Source organism: Fistularia commersonii, chromosome 18 (genome assembly GCF_037954325.1).
Source record: "Fistularia commersonii isolate RoL2024-O1a breed Wild chromosome 18, RoL_Fcom_v1.0, whole genome shotgun sequence".
NCBI classification, from domain to species: Eukaryota; Metazoa; Chordata; class Actinopteri; order Syngnathiformes; family Fistulariidae; genus Fistularia; species Fistularia commersonii.
In genome coordinates, this window is record NC_141301.1 from 9,658,714 (window position 1) to 9,674,430 (window position 15,717).

The 15,717-nt window shown below is 37.9% G+C and overlaps 1 protein-coding gene across 1 annotated transcript; it reads right to left on the reverse strand.

Moving 5' to 3' along the window:
* Window positions 1-10,730: 10,730 nt before the first annotated feature.
* On the reverse strand, window positions 10,731-13,253 carry snrpd2 (small nuclear ribonucleoprotein D2 polypeptide). The gene is made up of 3 exons (XM_086164427.1): window positions 13,156-13,253; window positions 11,534-11,713; window positions 10,731-11,114 (listed from the first exon to the last, which is right to left on the reverse strand). Coding segments are annotated over exons 1-3 (357 nt in total). The 5' UTR covers window positions 13,158-13,253; the 3' UTR covers window positions 10,731-10,939.
* Between the last annotated feature and the right edge of the window lie 2,464 nt (window positions 13,254-15,717).

The window sequence follows — 15,717 nt, forward strand, 5'->3', positions numbered from 1 at the left end:
ATATTGTGATAAAGTTATTTATCCTCTGTAATGCGATTACGAAAACAGAAATGTCAAATCAAATGAAATATTGTAAGCCATTATTATTTTAATATTGCTGATTATGGCTTACATCTTAAGAAAACTCAAAAATCCTAAATCCTAAACTCAAAATATTAGAATATCATGAAAAAGTTTTTTTTTTTAAATTGCATTACAGAAGATAAAGAACTTTATCACAATATTCTAATTTTCTGAGACAGCCCTGTATATATAATTATAATGTATATCAATAATAATTGATTTGATAAATGACACACGCGTAAAAAAACAAGGATCTGAATCAATATAAACTTTATTTTCACCATTGATCTAAATGTGTATTTTGTGGCAAACCTATTCCGTTTAAATGTATTAAATAAAAGAGAGAGGTGATCATATAGACAGAAACAAAAAAAAGTCTAAAGTTATTCGTGGTTAGACAAGAGAGCACAGTGCTGAATTCCACATGGGAATTGATAAGAAAGCTTCAATGCGACATGCGCAGATTTAATTTTAATACATTTATATTACACTTTTTTGTCTTTTTTTTCATATTTTTATTTTTTCATAAGAGAAGTATGAGTTAATGGTTTTTAAAAGGTAATGTAAAGGTTGAATTAATAACGAAAGAAACACTAGATAGAAAAGTCTCTTCCTCTCTCTCTCTCTCTCTCTCTCTCTCTATCTCTCTCTCTCTCTCTCTCATACACACACACACACACACACACACTCACACAAATACACACACACACACACACGCGTATACATTTTCACACTATGCAGTAACATTGAAAAATAAATTTGTTCAGCCACACACAATCCTTTGATCGATTTTTCAAATGCAATATTATTTTCAATAATATTTTTATGCACTCAAACAAACTGGAGTATTAAAAATGTCTGAATTGGACACCATGGAAGAGGCCTTTTTGTCTGTGCATTTTCAGACGGTACTTGTGATTTTGCTGTAAAGGCCGATTTTTTGGAAAATAATTTGATGCCACAACTAAGGGCCATTCAAGCCTTGAGTCTCAAGAAAGGCGCCTTCAAATAAAATGCATTATTATTATTATTATTATTATCATTATTATTATCATTACTATTATCATTACTATTATTATTATTACAGCTTCATCGTGTAGTACCACCTCGATACCAGCACTCATTTCAAGTGCTTTTATTTAAAAAAAAATTCGGAACAGGAGTAACATATGATCCTTGAATGCAGCATCTCATCCAAGCCAATGCCCAGCCAAGACCTCCACCCTCACCCCACAGGCTGCTGGGGTTACTTCAGGTTTCCTTTAACTAAGGAGGCCTTGCGGTGTTATCCGTTGTAAAGAAGAGGATTATGTAAAACAAATAAACGCATAAACATCCATCCATAACATCCATCCATCTTCTGCTGCTTTTCTTGCACTTGGGGTCGGGGGGGGGGGGGGGGGGGGGGATGCTGTCATCGGGCGAGAGGCGGGTTCACCTGCCTGGACTAGTCGGCAATCACAAGGCCACAAATTTAGACATACAACCATTCACTCACTCATTCATGTCAATTTTTCCCATATTTTTTTTTTATTAACCTGCGGCATGTTTTTTGACTGTGGGAGGGAACTCGAGAACCCGGAGGAAACCCATGCAGACACGGGGAGAACATGCAAACCTCAAATGGAAAGGTCCCCTTATCAGAATGGAACCAGGGGCCTACTATATTTTTCAGAATTCCTGCCATCTGTGCGATTCGGCTATCTTCCCTGCACATATTTCCTGTACGTGAAATGAGCAGCCTCATGTGTGATGCATTTCCAAGACTTGATGGTTGCACCGGCATCCACTTCTCAACCTGCTCATCATGGACAGACACCTCCATTTCATTATACTATCCCACCGCTGCTGCCACTCACAATGTACTTTATCTGGCCCTTGACCTTCCCTTTTTACTTTAAAAATTCTATTTTCAATTTAGTGCTCCTTTGACAACTTTTTATTGTAATTTTCCACACTGTCATTTCTAGTCATGCCACAATTTTCTAAGACCCATTGGAAAAGGGACTACTTTTCACACATAGGTAACGCCCCCAAAGCGATGTTCCCCTGAATGTTTAATGCTGAGTTATGGATACAGAATAACGACATATTAGTATATAAATGTTATTTCAAATATTTTACCTTCTTTTTTACTTATTTTTACAAAATGGACTTCTTCTTAAGTCCTGATGGTATCCCCTCCTGTACCTTCTCTCTAGTTCTCTTTTTACCCCAACCCATCAAGACAGAAGGGCGGCTGCATTGAGCTCGGATCTGTCCAAGGTCTCTGCCCCCCGATGAAAGGCAGTTTTTCCTCACCACTGTCACCAAGTGCTTGCTCATGGGGTTTCTGTAAATCATTTTAAAGAGTGCGGTCCAGACCTGCTCTATGCTAAGTCTCATGCGACAACTATGTTGTGATTTGGCACTATGGAAAAAGTCTGACTTGATCTGACAATCAATGGGGCAAATCCCTCCAATACACACACACACACACACACACACACACACACACACACACACACACACACACACACACACACACACACACACACACACACACACACACACACACACACACACACACACACACACACAAAACCACAAACACAAAGGTAATCAGGATTTCTTTTGCCAAGTGTCGTTAGCAAGTGATGGAAGCCACCACAGACATGTTCCCTCTTTTCAACGATGCTTTGATCCATCATTGAAGATAACAGTTCTTGAAACTTAAATATTATGATATCATGAGGTCGGAATTCAGGAAAAAAGAAGATGGTTCTTACTTTAATCTTGGAATTCTGTCTTTATTTATTCTGACACATGTGGCCCAAATCCTTATTTGCACAATGGAAAGAGCAGTTTACAGTGAATAAGGTTTAAAGAATGGGGGTGGGCTTTGAGAGATAGATCCTAACATCTTTCAGATATCTGATGTTGTGCACTGAAGTATTACCAGCTCATCTTGATTCTTTTCACAGTTTGAGGAAAAAAAAGGGGAGTTTTGACTCTTCACATGGCCCAGTTTTTAACAGCGAGCTCGCTAAAAGCACTCCGAACGGGGACAGAAGTCTGATTGAGAAAGAAATGCATTAGGTCTGTGTGGCATGTGTAAACATCCAGAAAGCCAATATGCCTTTTGTCATCTCAGCACACACACACACACACACACACACACACACACACACACACACACACACACACACATACACACACACACACACAGACACACACACACGTGCGCTTTAGACATTCAAGCTGACCGCTCTGAGCAACTGTTCGCCTGGTATGTTTGAGCCATTTGCCTTATGTTAACCCTGATGTCTTCCAAGGCTGGACACAAATTCCAATTTCTTTTTTTTTTTGTCAATGAGCGCAAACCTTTTCTAATATTTGCCAAAGATGCTGTGCAAGCTTATCCTGAAATGTGTTGAAGCGTTGAGTGTGTGATTTATATTGGCTCAAATAGATGGGGCTGGTTTTGTTCCCAGAAAGTAGCCCATAATGAATTGCAAAAACTCACGCAGCAATTTAAGGTTTCTCTCCCCTCCTCCTCCTTTACCGCAATTTTATTTCCATGGCTTTACGTCAGTCAATGCCATCCAGAATCCTCAGCTGGAAGGCCGACAGAAGCACAGAGAAGTGGCCAATGTAAGTACAAGAGGAGGAAAGTTGCTGCAATGAAGCTACTTGGCCGCTGAGAGGAATGAAAGTCACGCGAGCGAGACAGATAGGGAAAAGAACCACGAACGAGGAAAGAAACAGAGCAGCAAGATTTTGGTCAGAGTGGATGCGCTCAGCGAGGCAAGCTGAATAAAAACTTGTCAGTCCTTTATCTGTGTGTCAGTGGAGGCATTAATGTAACAAGAATGTTTCAGGCTTACGTCTTTCACCAGAAAGTCAAGGACTTTCTGAAGTACCAGTTCTGGAATGCTTAGTTACGACTGTTGAGTGAATTGTGGGGACATAAAAAATACAGAAAGACAAAAAAAAGACACAAAGTGTCGGGTCAACAGTAGTTATCAAGGCAGGAATAAATACATGACCGTGAAGAGCATTCTAAAAGAAATCTAATTAATAAAACTGTCAAGTTTTCTTTCTCTCTTCCTGACTCTGAGAGGCCAGGAAACAACCTGGAGGAGAAACGTTTATGTGACACGTTCGTCCAGCTGGCCGCAGGAGACCTATTAAGAAACAGGCGGTGAGACAAGAGAGAGACATACAAAGTTTAACACCACCTGGTTCACTGCGCTCACTGCCAAGTTCAAGGGCAGATTGCGACGTATCATCTGCCGCGAGATTTCCGAGATGTTTAGCCACGGCCTCCCAACATGGACAAAACTTTGAAACTGGCAGAAGTGCTGTAGGCCTCATCAGTGAGGCGTAGGACACCTACTGACACAGCCCCCCCCCCATAACACACATCCTAATTTTGGAAATAGTTCCTTCCTAGAACTCTGAAATTCAAACACCTCATTCATAATCTATACCCCTTATCCTGCAGCAAGGGTTGTTGGGGTGCAGGAGTCCGCCCTCAGCTGTCACTGGGCAAGAGGATCGCCAGTGAATTGCAGGGCTAGATTCAGAGTCGTGCAACCATTCACTTTCACTCTCTAATTCACACATAATGTTGAGACATGCAACCATTCACGTGCTCATTCGCACGTCATATAGACATGCAACTATTCAACCTCTCATTCAGGTCACACATAGACATGCAATCATGCACCCTCTCATTCACATGATATTTAGAGACATGCAAACATTCACTCTCTCATTCCCGTGTCTGAGTAATTTAGAGTCTCCAATAAACCTCCCGCATGTATTTGGACTGCAGGAGGACACAGGAGAACCTTGAGGAACCCCACAGAGATACTGGAAGAACACGGCCCCCTGTCGGAATCGCACCGGGGACCATCTTGCAGTGAGGGAGCAGCAAGAACCACTGCACCACTATACCACCCACTTCTTTTATTTATCGATTTATTGACTGATTTATGTATCTAATGATGTTGTTTACCTGCATGAGGAATCTTAATGGAATGAAAAGTTTAGGCTTATTAATGAGAGGATTGCACATTGTATAAAAACAAAACAAATGGCGCCACAAAATGTACTTATACAAAGGTACAATAATTAAATAAGCAAATAAAAGTATAATATAATTTATGCATGGAGAATAATGTTCACGCTGCTCACTAAAATATATGGGACAAACAGAAATATGGACATCTTTAAGTTGTCGTGCCTTTCTTTACCACTAGATGACAATATTACATCAATATGCTCTATCCTAGTTGAAACATCGCCGTTTCTGCTCTCCGTGCTTTTAAATTAATGAAATGTAACCAAACAATTTTGTTTTCAAACTAAAAAAAAATCTGTGAGCTTTGCAGGACTTTTAAAGTCTAACATAATAATGAAATATACGCATCCATTTTGTGAATGATCATAAAAATATTGACTACTGTGTCAATGTTTTGTTTATTTGAATATTACATTCAATTATTAAACACAAACCCACACACTACATTTATATATATATTCTTGTTTGTGTATATTTATGTATATTTATATATATTTATATATATAAAAACACACAGTATATGATGTATTAGTAAGTTAGTAAGACAATATTCAAGGGTCAAAATGGTAATTAATCACAAATATCAAAATAATGTCAAATTTATGATTTTATTACAAAATCCTAACAGGTTATTTTAAAACAAAAAAACTTTTATCTGACAAAATGATATAATGACACAAAAATCACCCATCAAAAAAAGGGTCACTGTAGTTATAAATACTTTTTAAGTGATGATTATATCATGAACTATGCCACAAATGAACTCTGATCAAATGATAAGATTTCATGATAATTTGACACGCTATTTGTTTCATGAATTACATATAGTACCTCATTTTTATCACAGTAATTCACAAATAACTGATCAAAAAAGTTCAATTTTTATACAATTAGAAAATGCCTTCATACATACCTGAGACATTGTATCGTATTTTCAGTAATTATACTATTATGCGATAGAAAATATTAAGCTTTGACAACTTGATCAGGGACTCTGATATCCGTCTGGTCCACAAAATTTTACATAACGCCGCCCCACCTCCTCTTAAGACCTACATCAAGCCTTGCTCCCAACTCACAAGTCGAGTGCTAAGGTCGGTGTCTAGAGGAGACTGCAATGTTCCTATAAGAAAGTCTGCCTTTTCTCAATCTGCCTTTTCCTGTAAAGCCATAAAAGAATGGAATGGGCTTCCAGACAATCTTAAGAACATGACTGATTTTCACACCTTTTCACAGGCCGTTAAAAATTGGATTCTGGAGCACCAAACATGCTCACACTAACAATGCCAGACGGGTATTTTGCCATCAGATGTTACCCTTCTTGGTAACATCTGATGGCCCCCAGATGACCAAAGTAATAATATCACAACAATATCACAACAATAGCACTTTCAACTTGCAAAATACATATTTCATTGCCTGTTTATATATTGTATAGTTATTTTATTGCCTATCTGTATATTTTATATATATTGTCTGTTTTGTACAGTTTTATATTTGTATTGTCCAGGACTACAGATGGAAATTAGCTATGAGCTAAAATATGGTACAAACATCTCTGCCTCTGTGCTTAATGTAATTGTACACTGTCCTAATAACCTTCTAAACAAACAAACAAATTGCTTGTTATCTGTTTCAACTTGCTGATCCATAATAAAACTAATTTAAAGAAAATGTTGAAACACGTATGATTAAGTGGTCAAGCAATCTATGTGTGGTTTATTGCACCTTATTTGGTTGTGGCAACTTTGGCATAATCCATACAAAAGTATTTAATGCATCAAGTTGTTCCGTAACTTGGCAACTGTTGTGCAGTACAATCTCTACTGTTCGTTCAGCTTTAATTTCCAATTTTCAAACTGGTATTATAAATGTCTCATGTTGGTGCAATTCAGGTGGAATGCGGGCTCAGATCCTTCACAAAGATCTTGGGTGGAGGCCAAGACCACTGATGCAAATTTTATGGAATTGCTGTATTATAGACAAATGTGAACACTACGTAATTCATTTATTTTTCATTGTTAAAGTCTGATAGTGAGTAAAACAGTTCAGTTCAGCAAATGACCTCAACTGACCAAAATATATCCTCTTTTTCATACAGTTGAAAGAATCAGAAGTGTGGCTTCTTTGGAACCAAACATTCCTGGTTCGATTCCCGGCTCCTCCTAGTATGTCGAAATAGTATGTCATTAATTGCAGAGAATGAATTTCCCCGCGGGGATTAGTAAAGGATAAATTATGATTATTATTGAATGCCCTTCACTGTGCGAAGTGACATAATCAAGAATGTTTTAGGGCTGTTTTTGCTTTAACAGATCGAAGTCTTTTGAGGACACAGACCGTAAAACATTATTGTAGTCTCTTATGGTTGAAAAGTAAAAATTGAGTACAAACTTTATTTTATCTCCTGCTGTCCAAGTTTAAAAATTATAATAATAATTTCATATATTTGTGTTGATAGAGGATGATTTGAGGGTAATTATATTCATTAGAGTTATTTTCTTATGGCTTGTGGAGGACTCTTAAGGTACTTTAGCTACCACGACACCCTATGTTTGAAAACTGGCCTTGGCCTCTATTCAGCGGATACACATGATCCCTCTTGTTTTGGCTGTTGATGAATGTGTCCTTGCAGTAACTGTCATTCACACTCGAGGAGAGATGACCAAAGGCGGTGTTTGTGTGTTTACATCCTCCCCTCTTCTCTCCACCTGGCCCGGTGGCTCTGACACCCGGACCGTGCCTCTGCTTGAAAACAAACTGCGACGCTAGCTCCAGTTACCGGGCTGATCGATACAGAGCCGGGTGTTGTGTTGCTCGGAGGGTCGAGTATCCACGCATGGCCGATTGCTATCATAATCACACTTCCCCTCTCTTATCACTTACCCACTGAATAAAACATATGCCTTCCTGCTCATGGATGGCTCACTCCCCAAAATCCGAAGGGATTGAGACCTCTGATGGGCCTTTGAGATCAGTTAAGTAACATGAGAGGCGAATGATGATACCAAACAAATGAATTTTCCATAGTGGTTTGTATCTCAAGCACCTCCGCACTGACTTCAAGTCATTCAAGGGTGCTTCATCCGGGTGACTGCAGAGGTGTTAAAATAACCTTTACATTTGCTTTGTGGATCAATTCTGGGGAATCAGATAAAGTAACTTCTTTTCCTTTAGATAATGAACTCTCCCATCCGACGGTCAGAAAGCTGGGCAAGATGTTCAAAAGCCTAATATCTATGTGGCTATGTGGATCTATCAGATTTTAAAAATATTTTAAGAAGCTAAGGCCTTTAATTGAATAGGAAGCTAAATAACAATTAATGAAAAATCATTTCTGAATAACATTTTTTTTACTGAATAAAATTGCACCTTGTCTGCTCTCAGGAGACCAGGGTGCCCTCCTGCAGCTCATTGGTTGGGAAGGGGAGCCCATTGGCACGGCCCACGTGGCTCGATCACACTCTGCTAAATACCGTTACAAATAATAATACAAATAACCTGGAGCTATCGCCCAGTTAGCTCTTAACCTGAGGGGGAGACATCAGGGTCAGATGTGATAGGTTTTGGACAGTAGACAACGGGTGGACACGTTCATATTCCAAGCCCTCGGCATGGTGGTAGATACTTAAGATTAAACAACAGCACTAATATTATTAAATCTTGTTGTGTCATAGTAATACCACTCCTGAGGATTCTGTTCTATAGGTGTTGTGCATTTTTTGGTAAACATCTTGGTTATTCTCTCGCCTTTATCTCATTCAGAAAATCAGTAATATTTCTGTCATTGTGCAGGATGCCAGCAACATTCTTTGTCATCAAACTATGTTAAATTGCATTTTCCTTCTCTGAATAAAATTCCAATCCATTCCAAAAAAGATGAAGTATTGTTTGGAAAAAAAGATGTGGGTCAAAAGTGGCCACATTTTTGCAATCAACGAATTTCAGCACTCAGTAATCTAGGGGTTCATTGGCTTACTTTATTCCGCCAACCCTCATCAATTTTTTTACTCTTAAATATTGCCTGGAAATATTTTGCATCACATCCCTGACAGGCTGAAAATAAAACACGATTAATTACTTACTATGCATAGTTGAAATACATATCAATTGTCATTAAGCAGACTACACCATCATAACATATTGATGCTGTTAATCTAATATTTCCTCAAGTGGGAAATGTAGGCTCTCAGTTTTTCCTGACCTCTGCCATTTAAACCTCCTGGCCAGTCTAGAATCAGTGTGAAATTTTTGATAATATCTATCTACAATTAATAATAATAAAAAAAAGCATTGTGGAGCAAGAAGCATTAATGTCATCCAATCCCAACATCTGCCCAACCAGATTAAGGTCTTAAAAAGACTCTTCTATCAGAAATATTGCGATATATCCTTGCTGGACAGTTTTTCAACTGATAACTAGTTTCTCCCCTCTTCATATTAAAAATTATTTGTTGTGGTCCTATTTTGTTGTACTTATACACGTAGAATCATCAATATCCTCACTTTTGGTGTGTACTTTGTTGCACAAGCATGTAGACGATTTTGAAAATTCCATTAATGGTAATCTTTAACCTAAATCTAGTTTACTACTTGTGAAAATGTAAAAATAATAATGATTTAAAGAAGCTGTGTTCCCTCATGCCAGTATACTTTGCGGTTGGATTTGGGAACCTGAAAGGTGTCATCTGTGAGAGGAAGTAAGGGGAGCCTTTCTGGTCAGCTATTAGGACAATTAACAAAATGGTCAGGAGGGGCCGAGCAGCAGAGGAACGGTTTGGAATCAAGGCACTTGGGGGTGTGAAGTGACAGTCAGCACATCTGCTCTCATTAATAATGCAACGGGCCTTTAAACGGCAGTTTGTTGCATATTTAGCGCCGTTGACTGAAATCCAGCCTGACACACAAGATGCTGTCGGGGAGAGTGAAAGGGTGAGATCAGGAGATGGGGAGAGGAGGGAGGAACCCCGAGAGAAATCAAGAGTAAATGCAGTAACTTTTCACCGAGACTTGAGTGGTTTGGGACTGACAAAGGCGGAATATCCAGAGTAGATTGGCCAAAAATATTGTCCGATCACAGCCTTTGATTGAGATACTGATCGGCTGTGGTATAAAATAAAACAACTTTACTTACATTTTGTGTATGAAAGACCCATTTGTAGAATATGCAACACAAGATTTAAAAGAAAGGCAGGATGTCTTATTTTACAGATGGTATTTAAAGTACTGACAAAGATGAACGTTTTCAAATTGGGCAGTAAAGTGACCAGAATCCAGTGTCCTCCAAGTATGTTTCCATATATGGAACATTTACACCTGTGCTCATTACTTAGTTTAGTTATGGTCATTGTTATAATGTCTCTGATGTTAAACTGACACTGGGTTTAACTGGGTAGTCTAGACATGAAATTGGCACAAAACAATTATGAATAATCACGAATATATGATCTGCATAGCAACAATTGAGTGTTACAGACTTTTACTAATTTTCTGTTAGTACTTACGATTCTCATGGATAATGGACAGGAGGATTTAGCAGGCTGAAAAAAAACTTGGACAAGTTGAGAAGATGAAAAAATGAACATTGGTAACTACAAAAAAGGTTTCAGATTGAATTTTTATTATTAAAATGAAAAATACACTCACAGATCGGAGCTAAACAAGATACTCTCATATTGAAGGATCCTACTGAAGATTGGAGACCACATAGGTACAACAGCAAAACAAAAACACCTTTTCATTAATAACAGCCTTCAGCTTGCTTTACACCAGAAAAGAAAATGAAAAAAAAAAGGCTTCGTGAATAGTTCATTTCCCTGTGATCAGAGGATTTCTCAGTACAACGATGACAGAGTCCCCCCGCAGAAACATTTTGGAAATGTAGCGGTCTTTGTTCACTGGCTTGGACTTCTTTTTTCCTTTCCCACTTTTTGGAACCTCCGTCCACATCTCCTTCACGTTTTCCAAGACCATGTTGCAGTGCCTACAATGACAATGATGAGACATCTGGATAAAAGAACTGCAGTTGAAAATACAGTTTTCTGAAAACACTTGCCGAGAGTAAAACAAGGGGTCTGTAAAGTGTTATGAGATCAAAACAGAATAGAAGATCATGCAACACATACCAAAATTAACAATTTTATTAATAAAAAAAACTTTTATCTAATCTGTCTTTTAGAGATATAGTTGAAGCTTGACCAATTACAGCATATTGATTTTGTGTTTCCATTTTTAATTTTATAGTATGTTTCCATATGCGGCAAACATTGAACATCAGATTGTGCAGTAAATATAACAATGGTCACGTATGCTCATAGCAGAAATGGAAGGGCAGTGAACTCGATGATCTGCCAAAATTTAATTTTACTAAGTGACCCAATAAAGAAAGTCAAAGCTGAGTACCTGTCAAAAGCCTTCACTCTTCCGAGCAGCTTCTTGTTGTTGCGACAGTTTATAAGGACCTGTGTGTTATTCTTGACAGATTGGGTTAGCACGGACAGGGGACCCGTATTGAACTCCTCCTCCTCCCGTTTCTGGAGCTCCTCTGGAGTCATTTCAGACTTGGGCTTTGTTAAAAGACTCCTAAAATTGGGCAAAGTAGTTGAAAGTAAAAAAAAAAAAAAAACAACAAAACAAAAAAACAACAACTGCTTAACAGCTTTGAAACAACATGACCTTTGCTGAAAGCGGTAATATAGGTTGTGTATAGTTAAAAACTGAGTGATGCAGTAACATAATGTTCATTCAACCCTATTATCATGGGAGATTTGTCAGAATGTAACAGGGAGGAGACATGACAAGTCCAAGTCAGAGGAGCAAGAATAATGCTTTAAGATGAATTGACATTTTTGTTTAACATATTTCTTACGCGCTTCATTGGAGTTAAGATTTACTCAGTATGAGTATGTCTCTTAAGACCACAAGTCACTTAACCTCAGATATTATACAAATGTGCACATAAACAGGTCAGAAAAATGTGTTCCACAATTGCATGTTTGGCATTAATGGTTGCATTTTTGTATTTTTCTTATACTCCAAGACTTTGCCCTTCTGCCACTGACACTCAAAGACAAAGAAAGGAGGTTTGAATTGCTATATTAGTCAATGCAGTGTACAGTGCAGAACCCATTAGTCACATAACATCAACTATATATATTGAAAGATTTGCACATTTCAAGTAAATTGTAATAGACAAAATGGAATTGATAACCAATCCATTCAGATATCAGGGTATCCAAAGTTTATAATTTAAAGCATCAAATACTGCATCTGGTAAGTTTTCATTTTAGTCATTGGGGTATATTACTTTGTCGGATTTAAATTTAAATCTTAATTTAATTCAAGGTTATTTAACCTATTTATAAAAGTACACAAAATGGGGTGCCGTTGAATGCTAAATTTAACTGTAATATCACAATGACCTTCAATAAAAAAGGTCGAAGTTATCAAAAGTTCATCATGGAAGCATTAAATGTTCATCCAGCACAAAATCGCAACGGGAATACAGTAACTTAGATCGTTCAAACGTCGACAGTAAGCCGTGTTTTTCATTTGAATGTTAACATTATGACAATATACTAAAAATAATAATCAAATAGAGCTAACGGTATATGATGCAAAAGTAAAGGCAATACACCTTGTGTTCGATCACAATTAACGTGTACTACACCCAGATAGCCAAAGAACTAACCCCCGGGACGAAACGTGCCAGGCTAACGATTAGCATTTCCGTTTAACATAATTATCTCAAGTATTAAGAAACATTAACCAATTTTCACACAGTGCTTGATAACCAAGTATAAAATGATTAGCCTTTATTGTAAAAACAAAAAAACATAGTTCGAACGAGTAAGTTGGGATAGCAGCCAGAGAACATACAAAGGTTTTCCTAGCTTGAGCTAATGAGCTTTGCTTCCTGACGATAGTTTTTGAGCGACTCAATAGTGTGCGAACGAGCAAGACTTGAAGGCTTTCACGCGGATTTGTAATTTGTGATTACTTTTTCAAAACATTAGGATACTTACATTATTGCAGGTTCTTAAAAAATAGCAATACAGCTAGATCGTACCGCGCTCCGCAACGAGACCTCGCGTACGTGGAACTACTTCCGGTTCCAGGAGTCCGCTTCAAAAAGTTGGAGTAACAGCTTCCGGGTGAAATACACTTGGACGAAAATGTAGTATAAAACTGAAAAGCTGACTTGGAAAACTATAATGCCGGAGTATTCATGGTATATTTGATCATTTTCAGCCCTGGATTATCTGTTGTTTACATTGAATATAGACATATTAACCGTTACTAAATATGGCAAGTCAAAACTCACAACGTGTTGAAGGAACCATGTAACTATAACACACATTGCCATTGTCATTAAGTTAATGTTAAGACATATAAAAAAATCTGACAATGTCATTTTCAACGAATTGTTTATGTTTAAAACAATTATAAAACTAGAAAGTAAACGGTAAATCCAGCCTTTTTCTATGTAGGTTACCTCCTATAACCTTTTAGTGAGAGGTTTAGTGTTGCGGTTGAGGACTCATGTTTAATACCTGTGTAATGCACATTATTTTTACATTTTGCTGCTTTATTCCACATCTAACTAAAAGTGATTACCACTTGACAAAGGTATATAAACACCTTACAACTCGTAAAGATATAGTGAAGTTCTTAAAACAACTTAAAAAAACATGCTTTTTGGACTATCACTCTCATTTCCCCCTATTGTTTAGGATGCTATGTATTGAGGTGTTATGTGCTATCTACTTTTGTGTTACACAATGATCACTGACCCTGTTAAGAAAATGTCAGCGGCAGGATGAGCAGCCAATATTGTAGACCAACACAGATGAGCCTTTGTTTTGCATAAAAAGGCCAAGTGTTTGTGTGTGTGAGTGTGTGCATGTGTATGAGAAAGAGAGAGCGAGAGAGAGAGAGACATTTAACCTAAATTAGCTACACAGCACTGAGACATTGAGAGATTGAGAGATTGGCTTTCTTACAAAAGACAGACAGACGCCTAAGAGTGTGGTAGAGTTTACTTTATTTCAAGGGGGTGGAAGATCTACCTGTGGAAGTCACTAGCTGTGGATAATAGAAACCAGTGTTCTATTGAGAAAGTTGAGTGTGTGGGATTGATTTCAAGAGTTGTACTATACCTTTACGAAGAACACCTCATACCAGAAAAAATCCTACATCGTAAACTGTGGACCACAGTGGGTTGGTAAAATGAGCCAAGTGCAACTTGAACAAGAATGTGTGTGTGGTGATGCATTAAAGTATACATCATATGGTGGGTCTACCGCTGTACCTTACCTGTTCAACGGAAACAGTGGGGTTCCGATCACAACTAATAAGTCAGACAGGCAAAAAAGAATTACGTACTGATATCACATTTAAAATCACTTGACAGTCTACCAAAGGGATGTTTATTTACACATTTGTTACACTGATACAAAATTAAACCCGTTCATTCAATTCTCCTTCCTTTTTCTACCTCAACTTCTAATATTATGCATAGAGAAAAAAAACAACAGCATGTCTTTATTCAATGTGATAAATGCAGTTAAGTAGCACAGAAAAATGCTTTATGATGGATGGAATAAAGACAAAGATATTTTCATTCCCCAAACCAAATTCCCAATAATAAAGATATACAAGAGTTTATATGAGTCTTGTGTTGTCCATTTAAGAATTGCTACCATACATAATGTCATTGTGGTGTAGTCAGTCCTCTTTGGGCCCTTACTTATTTATTATATTCTTTGAATAAGATATTGTCATCCCTGTGAACTGACCAAATTGCAATGACAAAAAATTCACGTGATCTTTTTTTTTAATGTTATCAGTAATACCCATTCTGATCTGATATACTGATCCCTCAACACGTGGAAAAACATCTTTTCATTCATTCTAATTGGGGGGGGGGGGGGTAAGGAAATCCTAATTTCCGATTATCTCCTCAGGGATTAACCCCCCCCACTCCCCAATCCCACTCATTTTCCTGTGCGACCTTTCAAAATAAAAGCACGATGATAAATTACCTTCGATAATAATTATTGTTCAAGTGATTTACACGCCACTTTTTTTGTTTATCCACGGATCTGTCAAATCTTAGAGATGTCATCCCCGCGGACCTGTTGACTCCCATCTCCACCGGATTACTCACGCCGGTAACGACAGTATGATTATCTTACCAGGGAGTTTGCCGACAGCGTTGTTTTTAAATGTTACCTGATCCGGGTTTCTTTAAACCACTGGCGACCGTGGAGTGGGGAGGGGGTGACGAGTTGGGCCTTTTTTTTTTTTTTTTTTTTTTTTAAACATAAAGAGTCTTTTGTTCCACGGGAGGCACTCGTCCAGCAGGCTGATTTTATCTCCATCTACATGAATCTATTTTTTTATTAATTATATAGGAGGGGGTTGTCATGGCCAGGTGAGGGAAAGTTGAAAAGGTAGTGATGTCAGGACGATAAGATCAAGCGCGGACGGAGACGTTTTACTTGTAATTTTACTCCTCGGGATAAAGTAGTCCCCCGAGGAAACGGAGCTCCTTTTTCGATTTCCACATTCTAAAACGTTCATAG

What these genes read in the sequence shown, in the direction of transcription:
- snrpd2 (XM_086164427.1), bottom strand. An exon ending in AGAGTGAAGGCTTTTGACAG is followed by an intron (nt 11,115 to 11,533) that starts GTACTCAGCTTT and finishes TTGTCATTGTAG; the next exon opens with GCACTGCAACATGGTCTTGG.